General features: G+C 36.5%; 1 protein-coding gene across 2 annotated transcripts in view; it reads left to right on the forward strand.

Annotated features, from left to right (window-relative positions):
• slc23a2 (solute carrier family 23 member 2) overlaps window positions 1–20,634 on the forward strand; it is a 43,978-nt gene that overhangs the window by 16,202 nt on the left and 7,142 nt on the right. The window contains exons 2-10 of one of the 2 annotated variants that reach the window (XM_079638488.1): window positions 331–393; window positions 2,772–3,004; window positions 6,127–6,222; window positions 8,454–8,570; window positions 9,269–9,426; window positions 16,577–16,665; window positions 17,249–17,316; window positions 19,229–19,410; window positions 19,513–19,633. In XM_079638488.1, coding sequence (XP_079494614.1) covers window positions 381–393; window positions 2,772–3,004; window positions 6,127–6,222; window positions 8,454–8,570; window positions 9,269–9,426; window positions 16,577–16,665; window positions 17,249–17,316; window positions 19,229–19,410; window positions 19,513–19,633 — 1,077 coding nt within the window. In that variant the 5' untranslated portion in view covers window positions 331–380. The remainder of the gene's footprint in view (window positions 1–330; window positions 394–2,771; window positions 3,005–6,126; window positions 6,223–8,453; window positions 8,571–9,268; window positions 9,427–16,576; window positions 16,666–17,248; window positions 17,317–19,228; window positions 19,411–19,512; window positions 19,634–20,634) is intronic. The other variant, XM_079638489.1, reaches the window with a different exon arrangement.

Genomic DNA, 20,634 nt, shown 5'->3' on the forward strand with positions numbered 1-20,634 from the left:
GTCTGTGGCAATCGACTGCATGCCAAAGATTTTGTCGGAACTTGGTAGTTTATTTGTTTGTATTTGTATTTGTTTACGCTTTGTGAAGCCTATAAGGCACAGATTTGCTTATATGCTAGCACATTCAGAATATCAATGTTTATTAAACCGTTTCGATTGTATGATGATTTGAAATAGAATGATATGAAAATGGCTTGTGATTTGAATTTTGCTGCTGATTAACACCTGTCTCCTCTATCTTTCTTTTTGTCAACCCTCATTCCTTTTCCATGTCCCTACCTCTTTTTTCTTCCTCTTTTCCATCTTCCCTCTATCCTTCCCTTCTCCCAGTTTAACCCCTCCTACACAGATGCTTCCGGCCGACCAGATTGGTGGGAGTGATGTGTGAACTAGGTACTTATTTCTTTACTGTCCCCAGTTGCACTTGGATTTGCACTCAGGACACCTTCTTTCCAAATAAAAATCAATAGACTGTCACAGATATCAACTTTCTTATCAGTTTGCTTAGTAAACTGTAAATAAGATTTTGTTTTAAGAAGACCGCAACTCTTTAATGCAATATCTAAAAATCACATTTGAGCATATTGTAAATGAAAGATTGTTCTGAGGTTATCTTTTTCATATATTGGACATTATCCATGTCATTGTTTTGATTTACATATTGTGAGAATCACATTTAGTGTCATTTTGGTTTTAATGAAGGCAATCTGACAACCCAGCATTCATTTTGCCAAACTTTTAAACATGTCTGACTGGTTATATGTTGGTCAAATGAATGAGGAAATTATTCACAAAAGAAATGTGCATAATTTATCGTTAAAAGATTGTGATCTCGATGCAAACAACCACTCGATATTTTTGCAACGATTCGTTATGTCTATTAAATCTTTGACAAGTACTATCACAGTGAACATTCAAATCTGCGTTCTCCCTGCCACAGACCCACAGACAGAGCAGTTGTTATGAAGCCGCTTCTCAGACAGGCTCTTCAACCACATATCACATATCTGTGTTAGAATCATTCAGATTGTCACAGAAGTACTGGGATAAAGTACATACGGTAGATATAAACACTGATGTCTACAGTAGAGATCACAATAGAGTAAATCACCATTTGAAAGTAACTTGATTACACCAGTAGGTGGCGACAAGTGGATTTAAAAAATATATATATTTGTCATTTGAATCATTCATTCAAGAGATTTGTTCAAAAACACTGATTCATCCAGTAATGGAAAAAGATATGAGTGAGTCATTGAATCATTCATTCAAACCATTTTTTTATTTTTATTTTTTATAATTCATTCAAATGAAATAGACATTATTAATTGGTCTGCAGCAGTTCACATTTTGTAACATTATTTTGTTTAATTGTTTCAGAATTGTGGAAAAATCGTGATTCTCAATTATCCAGAATCATGTATCTATCTATCTATCTATCTATCTATCTATCTATCTATCTATCTATCTATCTATCTATCTATCTATCTATCTATCTATCTATCTATCTATCTATCTATCTATCTATCTATCTATCTACTATCTATCTATCTATCTATCTATCTTTTGTGTGTGTATATGTATGTATATATATATGTACATTATACTTTGGCCTAACAAAAACTATAATATAATAAAATCTAGTAAATATACATTTCATAATAATATATTAAATGCATATATAATATTTATCATATTTTTTCTGTTTAATATTATATATTTTATGTTTAATATACACAGTTAGAGGAGCTGGGGCCAATCCAGCAAAAAATGGAAACCAAGTGATTGACAAAATATGTATCTATTATTATTATTATTAGTAAGAATATCTATTAAATGTCATATTAATATAAATCTATATCTATAAAATGTATATTATTAATCAAATATTAAGTACATAAAACATAATTTGATGCGTATAATGTTTGTTATATTATTTGTCATGTAACACAAGAAGGAATAGAAGCCAAATGGTTGACAAAATATCTCGTCGTTTGTCATGACCGTTCCTAGTTTGGATGCGTGTAAGAATCTGGTACTGCATGTGTAGCGCTGAGGGGGTTTTGTGGCTTCTAGATACCGAGCAGATGTGATCGTCCTGGAGTTCAAGGCTGCTGAGGGATCATGGGCTGTAGGGGGAAGGGTGCAGCCGTTGGTGGTGAAGCTGACATGTCTAATCACTGTCATTAATAGGGAAGGATGCTGGCCCAAGGCCACAAGAAAAGTAAACAGAACTTGACTGTTAACAAAATCAACAACATCCGCTGATAAAGCGTTCTGGCCTTCTCCAGTCACACGCTTTCTTTCATTCGCTTCTGTTTTCCATCCTATCTTCGTCATCCCACTTCCCAATCTTCTACAGTCTTTTCTTCTTTTTTATCATTCTTTACCTCACATTTTTCCAAATCATCTTTTCCTTGTGTTTGATCACAAATTATTGTTGAATAAATGGTTGTTTGAGTCCAAAAACACAGTTATGTAAGTGTGGGTATGCGAGTATGTTAATTTGAGTAAATAATCAATTATTCACTTGATATGTTCTCCGATATCATTGCTCAAGTTATTTGTCCAGTTGATTCTGCCTTTGACTTTGCAAAGTGTTCCATTTTAATTTGACAAACTCAAGATTAAAAAGGGATGATTTTCAGTTAATTAGATTGGTTTATGACTGTATGGATTGTTTTATTTTGTTGAATGATTGCAGGAAGTCATTAGATGAATGTGATTTCGATGATTGCATTCATTAATAGCATTGCTCTGTTTCACCTCAGATGATCTGGCTGGCCAATCAGTGGAGCATGAGTGTGTGCTGACAGGCAGAGCAGCAGTGTTTCTACCCGAGCGTGAGAGGGAGCGGAGGAGAGGAACCGAGCCAGAGGAAGAGGAGCAAAAGGAAGGAATGGGTGTTGGTAAAAACACTACCTCCAAATCCATGGAGTCCACCGCAGAGCCTGGCAAATATGAAGAGGAGAACAAACACAGTGCACACTTCTATCCCATCCCTGTGAGTGTGTGTGTGTTTGTGTGGTATTGCTAATCATAGGGCTAAAAAACAATAGCTTCAAGCCTGTCATTACAGTGACAGGACAGGGTGTGTGTCAACCGCTTGTGTGCATGGTCATGTGTACTTTTTAAGCAGGTCACTCTGGTATGCAAAATCCTACTTTAAGGAAGTGCCATTTTAAAATCTGGCTTTCCAGAATTTGTTCTATTTCAAGAGTCAATAAACTTCCATGAATGACAAACAACAGATTTACCATTATGGCACAACGTTTCTTTTGAAGATGCACACACAAGTCATAAATGTAGTGGTGTTATAAATACACTAACCGTTCAAATGCTTGGGTTCAGTAAGATTTTTAGGGGCAGTTAATACTTTTATTTTTTAGATTTGTTTCAAATAAATGCTGTTCTTTTGAATGATCCATTCATCAAATAATCCTGAAAAAAGCAGATCAACTGTAATAATACATTATAATAATAATACAATCATTATCAATAATAAGAAATGTTTCTTGAGCACCAAATAATCATATTATTTGACACTGAAGACTGAAGAGTAATGATGCTGAAAATTCAGCTTTGACATCACAGGAATAAATTACATTTTAAAATATCTTTTTTAAAATATTTTAAATTGTAATATTTTATTTTAATTTTTTTCCAATTTTGAAAGATAATGTATAGTACTAATACATTTTTAAATACTACAAAATTTCAAGTTGTTGTTTAACATTAGTTAATGTATAGACCTTATTCACAGCAGCGCCATATTTGATTTTTAACGGGAATGAAAGCGAGTACATCTCTTCAGTGGGTTCTACATTCAATGTGTTTTTGGATTGTTCTGCAGACCAAACACTGCAAAAATATCTTTCAGAGGAATTTCAGTAGACAAAAAACCCCAGACAATATGAACTGAGGAAATTATAAGTGATCTAGGAGCTTCATACAGCTTTACCGCGTATGCAATTGAAAACACAGTAAGTCTATCCCTCACAGCCTCGCTCGCATACCTGTCATGGCGCTGATCTGAATAAGGTTTATTAAGAGCAAACATGAATGAATTAACAGTGAAGAATAATCTGTACATTAACATTAACCAAGATTAATTAAATGATAAAAAATGATTTATTAGTGTAATACCAAATGTTAACATATAGTAAAATATATATTTAACAGTAACACTTTACAATAAGGTCTCATTTGTTAACATTAGTTAATGTGTTAACTAACATGAACTAACCATGAGCAATAAATTGTTACTGTATTTGTTCATCTTTGTTAACGTTATTTAGTAAAAAAAATACAGCTGTTCATTGTTCATGTTAGTTCACAGTGCATTAACTAATGTTAACAAATACAACTTTTGATTCTAATAATGTATTGTTAAATGCTGAAATTAACATTAACAAATGTTAATAAATGCTGCAGAAGTGCAGTTCGTTCTTAGTTCATGTCAATGTAGTTAACAAATGTTAATGAATAAAACCTTATTTTAAAGTCTTTATAGATTTAATTATACAGTTGGTGTTTGTAACAGTTTGGACCCTCAACATGTGGGTCTAAACCTCATGTGTGTTATCTTATCACTGCAGGAAAGGTTCATTAACAAGCAAAAAAAACCTGAACAACTTGAAATAACCAGCTGCTGCTTTTTGATAGTGTTGATAGCGTATTTGCTGTTAAACATGCATATTTAAACCTTAATTTCTGTCATTAATTACTCTTCCTCATGTCGTTCCAAACCCGTAAGACCTTCACAACACAAATGAAGATATTTTAGATGAAATCCGAGAGCTTTCTGACCCCCTATAGCAGCAACGCAATTACCACTTTCAAGGTCAAGAAAGGTAGTAAAGACTTCGTTAACATAGTCCATATGACTACAGTGGTTCAATCATAATGTTATGAAGCGACGATAATACTTTTTGTGCGCTAAAAAAATAATAACGACTTCATTCAACTGTTTCTTCTCTTCCGTGTCAGTCTCTAACGCTGTTCACGTGAGCACCATGACACATGCATGTGATGCTGACAGGATCCGGCCAATACTAAGCCGGCGTTCTGACGTGATGCTGGACTGTGTTTAGTCTTTATTTATTTTTTATTCTCGCCGCTTCATAACATTAAGGTCCTTGAAAATGGTAATGGCGTTGCAGTCTATGGGGTGTCAGGAAAAAAAAAATCTTAATTTGTGTTCCGAAGATGAACGAAGGTCTTACGGGTTTGGAACTACATAAGGGTGAGTTATTTTAGCGTGAACCATTTAATAAACATGTCAATGTTTACTTTCTTGTGTGTGCGCTTCTATAAGAGGTTATCTATTACAGAGTTGTTTTTATCTCATCCTTCCACAGAAGTATCCCTTTATCAGTCGGCCCACTATGGTTTGTGCTCCGTAACTTTATCTGTTCACTCATTATGAAGACATTCATGTCAAGACTCAAGTTTCCCTTAGTCATGCCCACCACTCCCTTAAAGACAATTACATAGCAAACACTCTTTTATAACAGTTATGTGGATTATATCATTCTTTTGTTTTTGTTTTGTTCTTTTGTTATATCGTTCTCAATTGTTGATTATTAGGGACTCGTGTTCTTTTCTAATACTCTAGGCTTTTTTTCTAAGATATTTCTATATGTAATTATTGTTTGAAAGACAAAAGGTTGTTTGTGCAGTCATGAATCTTCTGTCTAGTATGATGTCATGAAGAACCACCAAAAAACCTTGTACAGCTAAACATCATTGTTTTGGTGAACTCTTCCCTACATGAGTGCGATCACTTATCTGTGTGTGTGAAATTGCCCTTGTGGACTTCAGTGGGCTGATAAGTCTCGTCAGTGTCGGGGTGTAATGTCATGAGGTCGTAAGGTAAAACTAATATGCTTGACACTGAAACCCTGGTATTTGAATTTGGCAAATGGACCAAAGCAAAGCTTCTGGAATCGTAACCCTTTGTGTGCCAAACTAAACTACGTATTGTCTGATTTCTTACAGATACGTCCACATGCATTTTTATCTTTTGTGATAACAATAGAAAAGTTTGCTAGTAGCGTTAACCATTTTCCTTGTCTTGTTGCTTGGTAAATATGTGATCTTTGCAAATATCTCTGTATTTGACAGGTGGTTAACGGTGCCGTTCAAACCCCTGGAGATCAAGACGCAGAGGACACACAGCTCATGGCCATTTACGCGAAAGACAGCCAGACTGAGGACAAGGTGAGTTTTTTTTTTATTTTTTTTATTTTTATTTTTATGCTATTGGTGTAGAAATGACGCACTTCACCTTTAAATCAAGGGGCTACTCGTACCAGTCTTGCTTATCCACTCTGTATTAAGCCCTGTTCGGTAATAGCTCGGTCATTATGACTCGGCACTTTTCCCCTACAGAGGGATCAGGGATTTGGGAGGTCACAACATTGCAGTGGAATTTCCTCAGTGCTTGCCTTCAGTTCAGCAATGCTGATGCAACACATTGGGTTTCTGACTTTTTCTTTGGTTCTGTGTTCCCAGTAATATCTGTCAGCAATGAGAATTATTTGACTGGTAATCCAGATATCCATTGTCACAAAACCGATATTGTCTTTAAAACAAAGATAACTGTAGCAAGGGACAACTGAAGGCTAATCTTACTGCTTTTCAAAATGTTCAAAGACAGACAAGAATTTTATGGCTGTAGTGTATGTTTGCTTTGTGGTTTAATTAGTTAAATTGTTCAAACTAGTTTTCAGTAATAGTACATATTTTTCCATTACAGCTTATTTTAAAGGGCCCCTATTATGCTATTTTAAAGTTTCCTAATGTTGTTTTGGAGTCTCCTACAACAGGTTTACATGAATCAAAGGTCAAAAAACGGTTTAATTTTCTCATAATATACATCACCAGATTTTCAATGATTCTCAAACGACTCGCCAGATGAATCGATCTCTCTAAATCCCTCCTTTCCACGAGCTACTCTGCTCTGATTGGCCAGACAGCTCAGTCTGTTGTGGTTTACGTTGTACAGCACTCGTCGAAAACAAAAACTCCCATTGCCACAACATCAGCTCTGCTTGTCCTGAGGCTTCTTCTACACCATAAACTAAACGCAGTAACGAACAATGACGTCGATTTTACCATATCAATCCGAGCGCGAGTGCAATGATGAAACACTAGAAGAACTAGTTATTCAACCCGAACCTCCATCACAAGGACGACTCGAGCAGGACGTTTCTCAAGTGATATGTTACTCAGTTTGAGGAACATTTGAACATAATGTTGCAACTGTAATTCCTCACCATCAGCATTAAAAAGTGCATGATGTCATCAACCGATTATTTTACTTGTACTCATTTATTTACAGAGTATGTTTCTAATATATTACGTGGAAACTGTATCAATAACAGTTCCTGTATGCAATACATTAGCCGAGCTATAGCGTGAATGACTGATGTAACAACCGTTGGTAAAACAAATCTTGCTCCATGTTTAATCTTTCCTCAGAGTAGTGAGAACGACAGACAATCTGCATAGACAGTTTTAGGTAATAGTGGCCCACAACTGATTAGCAAAAGTATTTCAGTTAGACAGTACCGGTAATATTGTGATTTGGCCAGTTAGCAGGATATAAAACTCAAAACAAAGTATTTTGAACACCCGTCTTTCAAGAGCAAGCGGTTTGCGAATCCTGCATTGAACTCCAAGATTTCAGTCGTCAGTAAAATAAAGGGAACACCGCTAAAGTTTAGGATTATACTGCTGTAGTATCATGGTAAAGATTCATTTTAACCACTGATTCTTCACATGCTCGTCCTTGGGCAGTGATAAAAAATAGCTTTACCTTCACATTGTAGAGCACAGCATCTCCTCGACATGATACTATCCAGAATCCACAGGAATCAGCTGCAGTGTTTGGGGTTTCAAGTTTTCCCTGGTGTCTGCGCGCAATAAGTGTGCGGGCAAAATGCTAATGTTTCGTCTCGACGTCACAACAAAACGGCTTATGACTCATTTGAAAAACAATTAATTTTAATTGACTCAGTTGACTCTTACTTTTGAAAGATAATAACTTTATACACGGTGCACTTTCAGATTTAAAACTTTGCAGGATGTTTTCATTCACTTAGAGCTATGGTACACTACATGAAAGGTCATTTTCAAAAATCCATAATAGGGGCACTTTAACATGTAACAGAATAACTCTTATTGTAATATCTTTCAATTTGGAAGATTAGAACTGAGTTTATAAAGCAGTCTGTTTATTTCAGGATAATTAGATATGCTGTCACTGATCTCCCTCTGATGCTATTTGAATTGCCAGCAGGTTTGGTGTGTGTGGTCGTGTGTGTGTGCGCTCTGATGGCGTATATAGTGTACAGCTCTCACTCAGCTTCTCTGTAATAGGGATGAGTTGCCATAGGGATGTCCCATAGCCTAACTCCCATGTGTCTTGTGTTTCCTCTCCCCATCAGTGCTCCATGTCAGAGACTGTGGACAGTGCAGATAGCACAGATGCCAGGAGAATGGACATGATATACACCATAGAGGACACACCACCTTGGTACCTGTGTGTGTTCCTGGGTTTACAGGTACAAAACGCATACACAGCCACAGTGATGAGCCTCAGACATTTAAGATGTTCATTTACCAGCTATGACTCAACTATAGCAGTGACTGTAAAGTTTAGACTTTAAAGAAGTGGCCCTCAAATTTACAGCAGTGAAACTAGACTTTACAGCAGTGACACGCAACTTTGAAGCAGTGACCCATGACTTTACAGTGGTGACCCTCGACTTTACAGCAGTGAAACTAGACTTTGAAGCAGTGACCCACGACTTTGAAGATGTAAACCTTAACTTTCAGCAGTGAAACTTAGACTTTAAAGCGGTGACTTTTGACTTTACAGCAGTGAAACTAGACTTTACAGCAGTGACCTTTAACTTTACAGCAGTGACCCTTGAATTTGAAGATGTGACCCTCAACTTTACAGCAGGGACATCTCTAGACTTTACAGCAGTGAAACTAGACTTTACAACAGTAACCCTTTACCTTACAGCAGTGACCCTAGACTTTACAGCAGCGACCCACAACTTCACAGCAATGACCCATGACTTTTGAAGAAGTGACTTTCATCAGTGAAACCTAGACTTTAAAGCAGTGACGCGCATCTTTACAGCAGTGACTCTACATTTACTGCAGTTACTCTAGGCTTGTGTAAGATTTGATGTTCTCCATTACAGAGATAAAGAGCTAGATATTCTTTTCTTTCCACATCATTTCTCCTCAGCACTACCTTACCTGTTTCAGTGGAACTATCGCTGTGCCCTTTCTGCTTGCTGAAGCCATGTGTGTGGGTCATGACCAATGGGCAACCAGTCAGCTAATTGGCACCATTTTCTTTTGCGTGGGCATCACCACCCTGCTGCAGACTACCTTTGGCTGCCGGTAAGTGAGAGTTTGTTAAAGCAAGGTTTAGCTGTTAGAACATGTTCCAGACATGTTGAGCAATGGGATTGCAATGAGGAACAAAGGTTAAAATCTGGCCTGTGTGGTGAATCCCATGCACTGCTCCACTGCCAGTGGAGTTTACCCAACTCAACTAACAAGCACAACAGTTAACATGTAACTTTATATAAATGTATATGTTATATATATATATGTATGTGTGTGTGTGTGTTTGTGTGTGTGTATGTATATGTGATTGAAACATGAAAGTTTTCAGTAAATTGTGTTCATGTTTGTAGTACAAACAGTATTTTGTTTCGTATGTGGGTGGTTTTATTGATTATTTTCAGGATGTTAGATTTAGGCTTAGTTTACAAGCACACTTTAGCTCAGCAAGTACTGCATCTGCTTCACTCTATTTTTGTTTAATAAGGTAGAGAAGATAACATCTACTGTAGAATAGGCTAGCTACGGTAGTAAGGAAAGATGATTTGGAGGTTTTGCTGCACAACAGATCCTGAGCATCATTGCCGAATATCTTTTACTGTATAAGGAATGGCATTAAGGAGTGACACATTTTACAGTAAGTGTGTATAACGATGTGATGGATCTGCCTTGAGCTTTAGCAAATCGCAACCAAAAAAAATGTGTCCATCGCCACAAAACAGGGAGCAAATGGTCTTCAAATGTGACAGTCTTTAATTAATCTTAAATCTTAAAGAAACAAAGTGATCAAGCCTCATTAGAGAGGAAAAAGGCAAAAATTGTAACAGTTAAAAAAATATCACAAAATTATATTCCATTTGGGTTACATCACAGGAAAAAGCCAGTATTCAAAAAGGACTTAATTGTGCTTGGGCCTCTCAAACTGACAGAGGACCAAAATCAGCACCACTTTTCCAGGGTACGATAAGTAACAACTTACTAGAAAAGACATACACTGTATTTATAGGAGAGGTGGCCAGCACCATCAAAACAAAAAAAGAGGAAACTAAACCATACAAATTCTCACAACAGTAACAACACAAACCCTGGAATGAACACAATACATTTAGCTACATTTAGAGCCATGGATAAACTTTAGTTAATGCGAAAAGAATTCCATTAACCAAAAGTCACATTGCTCATAGTCTCCGCCTCAGACATCACGCCCACGGAACGTTGGCTAAACGTCTGATGCATATGGTACACTTAACTGGAAACACTTCAGGAATGTCGAAGTCGTCATCTGATTGGTTGAATTTTATCGGATTTCCGGGGGGCGCGAGTGTCGCGTTTATTTTCAGTCCGCCGGGAAACAAAGCGCAGACGTGATTGCGGAAGAAAAACTGTTGTTTACATGAGTGACAATGAGCATGTATCAAGATCAGCTAAACGTAGAAAGTATGCGAGGTTCACGGCATAGACTCTTTAAGAGATGTCCAGGAGTTTTGTTTGAGGCACTTAGTGGAGACTTGTTGCACGCCGGTCTGTTGTTGTGGGGACATTTCCACGCACCAAAACGTGACGCTGAACGAAACGAACTGTAATTGGTTGTTTGACATGTCGGTCAAACGGCCTTATGGGCGGGCCTTGGCCAAAGAAAGCTGCTATGAATTCCAGACCTTCAGCCGTCAGTCTGAAGGTCTGGCTACGCGAGACTACATTGCTCATGACATCATATTTTCCTATGTCCCCTCTATTACATCAAAGTTGGTACATTCTTACTTCCTTTAGAAATCCCATTAAAAACAGATCAACTTCCTGTTTGAATCTCTGTCACTAGGCTGGTCCATTCCCACAACAAACCACGTACTAAACATTAAAAAGGCATCTTAATTACAAAATGAACTTTAGCTATGTTTTTAAAAATCACATTTTAGCCAAAGAGGAATTTTAACTGGTTTTAATGTTTTAACCTTAAGCCAAATAACTAAGCCTGTTCACATTCAAAAGTGACTTCAATATCTCGATACCGGTACCTGATGCCCACAATACCGGTGTTGTCACAAGTTTATTTACCAGTGTGATCCCTACTGTAGAACAATCTGACCACAGTCAAGACATCAGTGGAGAATCTCAGTTTTCAGAATTGTCCTCATAAAACTGCCTGTTCACAGCGTAAGCACATTATTATCACATTGCGATGTACGTCTTGTTCTTGTGGGTTGGGTAGGCAAGTCAGAACAAAAACAAACGTCATGACCTGTCAAAGGTGAATTTGGAGTTTACAGTTTTTAATGCTGTAATTATTTTGCTGTTTATGTCTGGGCATGTACCAAGACATGTTATTTCATGATATAATCCTACTTTTAAATACAGTAGAGCTGGTTGATGTGGCTAAAAAATCTAGATGTTTTTTAGTCTTTTGATAGTTCAATATGCATTTCCATAATATATGTAAACAAAATAGACCTTTTTACTATTGTTGTTTCGTTCAATGCTTTCCTCCACCTTACATTCTGTTATTTTGATCTCTCTCTTTATTTCCCCTCCTTTTCCTTGTCTTTCTCCTCCCTCCTGCTGAAAGTGAAGTGACCCAGTAACCTAGATTTGGAAATATTTCACTCAGTTCTGTGAAGAGGAAGGGCGTTCCTGTTGCATAAAGGTTTTTTTTTTTTTTTTTTTTTTCACTGGCTTTGATTTAGCACAAACTTTTACAAGGTGCGTAGAGCGTGCGTGTGTGCACTTTTAAATACATTCTCTTCTCCAATTACATGTATTTATTTTTTTGTCCAGTTACATTTTTTGAAGAGCTGCCTTTTGTAGGAACAAAATCTAAGGAGGTCTGGAGAAAATGGCTCAGTTCAAGTTTAGCTGTGGTCATCTGTGGATCTTTCAGGGTCTTTAATCACTCTGTAATGAAGGCCTTCAGCTCTTTATAGTGCTACAATTCAGGCAGCAAACTGGTGCTGTTTAGTGTGGCTTGAGAATGAGGAAGGGACACATTGTGAGAGATTTAAATCAGTGTTCCAAGCTGAAATTGGGTGGATTTCTCTTCTGTTCCTTCTCTTACGTTTCCTAAGCCTATAGGCCTATGGTTTGCTATTAAATGTGTACGTATGCATTATTTTCATGTTTTGGCCAATACATGCCCAATATTAAAATTGTATCCTTTTTTTTTATTTGAAATTCACCATCATATCCAATATCGCCTGATACTGATAGATCATTTGCACACACAAAAATCTCCAATACTGACCAATAACTGTTGTAGCATTAATTATAAAGACATTTATAATGTCACATCACACACATTTTTTTATTTCACATAAAGGCTGTTTCTTTTAAACCTTCTAGTCATCAAAGAATACAAAAAAAAATCCCGTTTTCTAAATGAATGATAAGAATAAATGTTTCTTGATCATCAAATCAGCATATTAGAATGATTTCTGGAGGATCATGTGACACTGAAGATTGGAGTAATGATGCTGAACATTTAGCTTTGCTTTGAAAAAATATGCAAGTATTACACAAAAAACCTTTTGAGTAATATTTAAAAATGATATTCAATAATATTTCACAATATTGCTGTTTTTATACTGTATAAATGCAAATAAATGCAGCCTTGGTGAGCATAAGAGATTTATAACAAATCATAACAACCCTAAACATTTTACCGGTTATTGTAAATATTAAACCGAAGCATGATTCAATAAATGTGCTGACAAAATTCCGTTTCTTAGTTATTTTGTATATTCATATAATTTGCAAACCATCAGAGAGGGTAGATCAATGTGGAATGTCCAGCACCTCCATTTCCCTCATGTGGCCTCACCTCTGATTTGAATAAGGATTGTTAAAACGAGTACATGCTGGTCCCTTATAAAATAAGCAGTGCATTGGATCTGTTTAAGCCCGTACCAAAATATAAAGCATCAATCACAGCAATTCAGGAAATTTCCTCTAAGTTACCACTGTTGATTTTTTCACTTTAATGTAATGTATGGCGCAATACAGTTTTATGTGACACAAAACCCCAACAGGGAAGCATGAATTGACAAGTGTACGAGTATAAGGAATCTGGAACACAGTCTATATTGCAGGGTGAGGATATGTAGAGGTCTGATCCTTTAGGCTGTTTGTGTCATAAAGACATTTAGACGTGGCCTGTTCTGTGTCTTGCACTCAATGTTCTTTTGTGGCCACTTTGCCCCATGTGTAAGAGGGCCGTCTGATGTCTTTCTTGCGCATTTGATCCCTCTGTTCTGACGTCACTTGCTCGTGGCACATGCTGTCTCCAGGGAAACCTGAGCAAGTGACCAAAAAAAGGGAAATGAGAGGAAGATAAGAGTGGAAAGGACTGGGCAAGTGTTGCCGTCAGACCTGTGTGCTGAGTCACATATCTGTGAGCGGTCTTTTGTGCCTGAATGGGTTATTATCATTAAATAAAACTAAAACCATAAAATAATAAACATTCTGACAAAAATAAACATCAACTCAAATAAAATACAAAAAATAGCTATTTTTTTAGCTAGTTGCCAAGGTCAAATTTCTCATTTTTGTTTAAAGTATTAAAATCACTAAAACTAGTAAGTAAATAAAAACTATATACGCTTTTTTTGTTTAAAGAGAAAAACACAACAAAATTACTTTTACTAAAATCATTATAAAACATAAAATATGAAGTCTAATTCAAAATTTTAAAAACTATTATAGCATATTAATGATACTGACATAACACTGCACCACTGATACCTACCGTAATACATCTTACTGTACATCTAATCCACTTTCCCAACAATTGATTTTTGACCTTAAACAATTCTCTCTTTATTTAGACACACAATGCAAACCTTTTAATCTGTGTTCTTGTATTGTATTAAAACATGTTTTAATTTTTGTAAAACCTGTTTTTTTTTCTTTAAGTTGCCATGTTTGTTATCATGGTTGCACAACACTTTACTTTAGTGGGGGAAAGGAATGAGAGCGAGAGTTTGGCCTTGTTTTGTAGACTATCGAAGCCATATCAGTGATGAAATGAGAAGTGTGTGTGTGTGGAGACATCTAGTGGCTTTGCTCAAACCTTTGTCTCAGGCATGAGCATTACAATGAATATGTATCAATTCACAAACTAATTTCTCTACTGGATTTAGTTATTACGCTAGTTTTCTAAATGTTTCTAATTTTCAATATATTCTAAAGTCATTTTGCTGCGTTTTGCTTATTTGTATTAAATAGCATATAAATAGTATTGTATAGTTGTTAAATATAAAATATTAATAAATTACTATTTATTTGTGTTTGGGTCATATTTATTTTTTAATTATCAAGGGATTTGCCAGTGTCATGTTAGTGGCATAAATCTTTTAAAATATTTGCTTCATAGCAAGTTAACTAGATATCCACAAGCAGTTCTGTATATAATAAACTATATGGACGAAAGTATTGGGACAGACTTCTTAATTATTGAATTCATGTTGTTTTTGTCAGACCCATTGCCACAGGTGTATAAAATCAAGCACCTAACCATGCACACACACTGTAAAAATTAGTTGAATCTTGTATAAGTCAGTTTAATGTAATTTAAGTTGAAATGACTTAAAAATCCAAGTTGATTGTCCTTAATTTAAAGGGCACCTATTATGACATTTAAAATGTTCATAATGTTGTTGTGGGAGTCCCCAACAACAGTTTTACATGCATGCAATGACAAAAAACACTTTTGTTTTCGTATAATATGCATTTATTTTTACCTGATTTGCTCACCGACTCCCAAATGATTCGTTCAACGACTCGTTTTTCAAACCCCTCCTTTGCGCGACGCTGATCTGCGTTGATTGGTCAGATGACCCAGCAGTGTTTACAGAGATAATACTTATTTTTAACACGGAGTGCAATGATGCTTTTATCAATTAAATTGTATTATAATAATGATTATAGTCCACTGCTTTATAGTTTGTAGTAAAAAACGAAAAATAAGATAAAGAATTTAATGTTGTTAGCGAGCATAGCCCAGAGTTCATATTGTAAAAGCACAATCAGTCTTTGTTTGCGTTAGCCCGATGCATAAACATAACGTTTTGACAAAAAAAAAATGCAGTTACGTTACTACGAGGTATTACTCTATTCTTTAGACAACTCCGAAAACAACGACAAACACTTCACATATCTCAATACAATTGCCATTGAAGACCCATAAGCTAAACGGTGCTTACACAACAAACAAAATAATTATTAAGCATGCTACATAAAATATAAAAGCAAAAATTATTAATAACACTTACAGGTTGTGATACGGAGGAGGAAGCTGATGCAAATACACTTGGAACTGAACCTTCCTTCAATATCAGCCAGCTCGCGAATCCAAGTTTGATTGCATTTAAAAAGCAATCGTCTTCAAAATGACGCGAACAAAGCACAAGGCTCGGACTATACTTCTGTGGTATAGTTGTGTATATATGAATTGTAGCCACTTAGTCTTCAAATGCTCCTCCTTGGGCAGATGAAAAAAGTTTGCTTTTGAGTCGCACTTCAGAACACAGCGTCTCGTCGCCATGATATTTTCCCCTGGCCTTGGAGCGCAATAAGTGGGCGTATCGTATTCAAATAACTTGACAAGTTGACGTCATCTAGTCAGAGAAAAAGCTTCGGTCTTCTAACGATTCATAAAAATGACTCAGAGTCGACTCTCACTTTTGAAAGACAATAACTTTATATACGGTGCACTTTCATATTTCAAACTTTGCAGGATGTTTTTGTTCACTTAGATCTATGTTACACACTACATGAAAGGTAAATTTCAAAATTCCATAATAGGTGCCCTTTAAGGCAGCAACTTTTTTTATAGTGTGCTTTTACAAACGTTTGTGGGGGAAATGGGGCGTTCTGAAGAGCTCAGTGAATCCAACCGTGGTACTGTGATACGGTTTCACCTTTGCAGAAAGTCAGTTCGTGAAATTGCATCCCATATTTTTACACAGTCAACTGTAAATAGTATTGTTGGAACGTGTTTAGGGACAGTAGCTGAAGAGTTCCAAACTGTTTTGTTCTGGAGTTGGTGGATTATCATTGATTCAGGAGAGTGACCTCATGATGGGGTTAAAAGCTTTTCTTGTCAGCCACACATAATAGATGCTTCCCAGGCACAAGAGTTGTTGTTGTTGTTGTTTTTGAGCGTATGTGTTCTTGTGATTTGATTATTGTGTTTTTGTGTGTGTTTTGCCTCCAGGCTTCCATTGTTCCAAGCTAGTGCTTTTGCATTTCTCGCCCCATCAAGAGCCATCCTTTCACTGGATAAGTGGAAATGTAACGCAACAGGTACATGTCACACACACATGGGTTCCCGCTTGCATTACAAAATCTTGCTTAGTCTTTTATATTTTCCCTTTATGAAAAAGTTCATCTCAGAATATTAAAGGAGAATTATCTTAAGCCGTCAGCTGTCCAAGACAGGCCTAAACCAGCTCTAAAACACACTCAGTAGAAAATATGGGTTACACTTTATTTAAAGGTGTCATTGTTACTGTGTAATTATATATTTGAGTACTGAGTAATATAATCATTATCTACATGTGTACTTACTATAGGTTTAGGGTAGGATTAGGATTTGGTTGAGGGTTAGTTGCATGTAATTATGCATAATTTACTGTTATTGCTATTGTAAGTAACATATGTAACAAGGACACAGTAAAATAAACTGTTACCAAAATATATTATTATTATTATTATTGACAAAATCCCCCAAAATATCAAGAGATAATTGGTCAACCCCAAGTGTAAAGTATACTTTTTTTCTTCTTCAGGACTTAAAAAGGTCTTAAAAAGCCGTACATTTGCAGCAACCCTGCACACACTCGTGTACCTTCTCAGTCAGTAATGGTATTGTCATGTTTCTCTACAGGTTTTGCTGCATTAAATGCCACAGATCTGCCACACACAGAAGACATCTGGTACCCCAGGATAAGAGAGGTGTGTTAAAACAAAGAGACCGAAAGAGATGAGATCAGAAGTATTTAATGAGGAACGTAAAACCGATTGAGGAACTGGTGTGAAACTAATGAAATAAAATGAAGTGGAAAGTTACGGTGTAGAGTGGCTTTTAACAGGACTGCTCCATGGGATTGTGGGACCCTAGGTGCTATCATGAATGAATTTCCTATGTACTGCTGTACACCCAAAGCGCTGTAGAATCATATCACGGGATCTCTCCTCAACCACCACCAGTGTGCAGTATCCACATGAATGATGTGACGGCGGTCACAGTACAACGGCTCCAGTGCGCTCACCACACACCAGCTATAGTGGAGAGGACAGATAGTGATAGAGCCAATTCAGTGGATTGGGATTATTGGGAGGCCATGATTGATAAGGGCCAATGGAGGGAATGTGGCCAGGACACCGGGGTTACACCCCTACTCTTTACGAGATGTGTAATGGGATTTGTAATGACCACAGAGAGTCAGGACCTCGGTTTAACATCTCATCCGAAGGCTTGTTACAGTATAATGTCCCATCACTATGAGGCGTTAGAACCCACACAGACCACAGGGTGAGCGCCCCCTGCTGGCCTCACTAACACCTCCTCCAGCAGCAACCTAGTTTTCCCAGAAGGTCTTCTATCCAGGTACTGACCAGGCTCAGCCCTGCTTAGCGTCAGTGGTCAACCAGTCTTGGGCTACAGGGGGATATGGATGTGACGTGATCATGAACATGGCTATAATGTAAAAAATTGTCATAACATCTATAAGACCACTGTGCAAACGTTACTAAAAACTGAATAGTTAACCAATAGCATAGCCGAACCCAGAGTTTCCCAGCAGAACATTACCTAGAGCATCACACTCCCTCCACCAGCTTGTTGTCGTCCACATGATGTAAAATAAATCAGGACTCACCAGACAAGGCAAACTTCTTCCACCGCTCTAAGATCCAGTTTCGATGCTCTGGTGCCCATTGAAGGCACTTTTGACAGCGGACAGGGCTCATCATAGTGTGATGCACTGTGTGTTGTAACACATTCCTTCCATAACCATCATTATCGTTGGCTGGGACCAGACGGGACCACTGTTGGTAAATTCTCATCACTGCTGACTGGAAGAAACCCACAAGCCTTGCCCTTTCAGAGATACTCTGACCCAGTCGCCTTGCCATAACAATCTGGCCCTGGTCACTTCATTCCTGCAACTACTTTTTATTTATTTATTAAATGTTATTGAATGAAGTGTCTTATGCTCACCAAGACTGCATTGATTTGATCTATACATTTGAAAGCAGTAATATTGTGAAAGAAAACTATTTTATATAACAGTGGATGGATGGATGGATGGATGGATGGATGGATATTATCAAAGTTGAAAACAGTTGTTCTGCTTAATATTTTTGTGAGAATGTTTATTAATAAAGTTCAGAAGAGCAGCATTTATTTGAAATAGAAATGTCTGTAAATTAAGATATACTGTCAATAGTATATACAATTATACACTAATGTGCATATAACTTGCACAAAAAAAGGATAGACCCAGACCTTCTTTTAAAGTAATGCTTTGATAAGTGTTCAAATACTCTTAGAGGCCACTATAAATATTGCTTCTAAGGTATGAATGCTACATACATTTTTGCTTGTTTTTTTAAGAGACTTGTGTAAACCGATTTAATATTGATTTTGGTCTAAACCGTGGCAGACATGAAGATTAAGCAACTTGAGCTGAATTCAATTAAATGGAGCATTACGCTGCCTAGAGGACTGTGTCAATGTCATTTTTCTACCTTAATGGCTTTTAACCTTTACCACTTTTATTGGAAATTCCTCTCTTTTTTTCTTTGTTTGGTTCTTTTAGATTGTGTGTATGATTAGATGTACTTTCTCTCTCCCTCTCTGTAGATCCAGGGTGCTATAATAGTCTCGTCTCTAATCGAGGTGGTCATAGGGGCCTTAGGTTTGCCGGGTGTCCTGTTGAAATACATCGGGCCGCTCACCATCACACCTACTGTCACTCTCATCGGACTCTCGGGCTTCCAGGCTGCTGGAGAGAGGGCAGGCAAACACTGGGGCATCGCCATGCTGTGAGTACGGCTTGCACACAAACACGTTTGGCTGTGTATGTAACCGATCTTCGGCTCTGTGGACTCGGCGTGTAAACTCTCTCTCTCCGCTCTTTTTAACAGAACCATATTCCTGGTGCTGCTGTTCTCCCAGTACGCTCGTAACATCCAGTTGCCGCTCCCCGTCTACAAATCTAAAAAAGGCTGGACGTCTTACCGTTTCCAGCTGTTCAAGATGTTCCCAGTGAGTTTCTCCACATTAATCCAAGATGAGAATGCTCATAAAGATGTAGAGAATATATACACAGTACCTGTCAAAAAAAAATTAACATTAAGATATTAAACATTTAAAATTGTTTTCTATTTTAATATATTTTAAAATGTAATTTATTCCTGTGATGCAAAGCTGGATTTTCAGCATTATTACTCCAGTCTTCAGTGTCACATGATCCTTCAGAAATAAATCAGTCTAATTTACTGCTCAAGAAAGATTTCTTATTATTATCAATGTTGAGAACAGTTGTGCTGCTTAATATTGTTGTGAACATGGTGATACTTTTTTTTCAGGATTCTTTGATAAATAGAAAGTTCAATGAATTGCATTTATTTGCATTCATAAAATGTATTTATTACATTTATTAAATAATTGATTAAACAGAAATCTTTTGTAACGTCTAGAAATGTCTTTCCAAAAATGCTAAGCAGCCCAAACTGTTTTCAATATTGACAATAATATAATAAATCAGCATATTATAATGATTTCTGAAGGATCGTTTGATACTAAAGACTGGATTAATGATGAATAAATGGGACACTATAAATTAGGAATAATGAGGAATAAATTACATTTTTTAAATGTATTAAACAGAAAACAATTATTTGAAATTGTGATAAGATTTCAAAATTGTACTGTTTTTACTGTTTTTTGATTAAATAAATGCAGCCCTGGTGAACATAAGAGACTTATGTCTACTTATATATATTTAAATATTTTTTTTCTGGTTAGGGTTGTTATTAGAACTGCAAAGTTGTGATATGAGAATAATTACAAACTATAATAAAACACCACAACCTCATAGCAGCTGAAATTATATTGATATTTCCTGTTTTTTTTTTTTTTGTTTGTTTTTTGTTTTTTTATGTTCAAGCAATCATCTCTGAATAATTTCACTCTACAAATGGTGCTTTTTTTTAAATCTATTGGCAGGTAAAATTGTGAGACATATTTTGTTCCAGATCTCAAGA

This window comes from Phoxinus phoxinus (genome assembly GCF_949152265.1).
Source record: "Phoxinus phoxinus genome assembly, chromosome: 15".
In the NCBI taxonomy this organism is placed as follows: domain Eukaryota; kingdom Metazoa; phylum Chordata; class Actinopteri; order Cypriniformes; family Leuciscidae; genus Phoxinus; species Phoxinus phoxinus.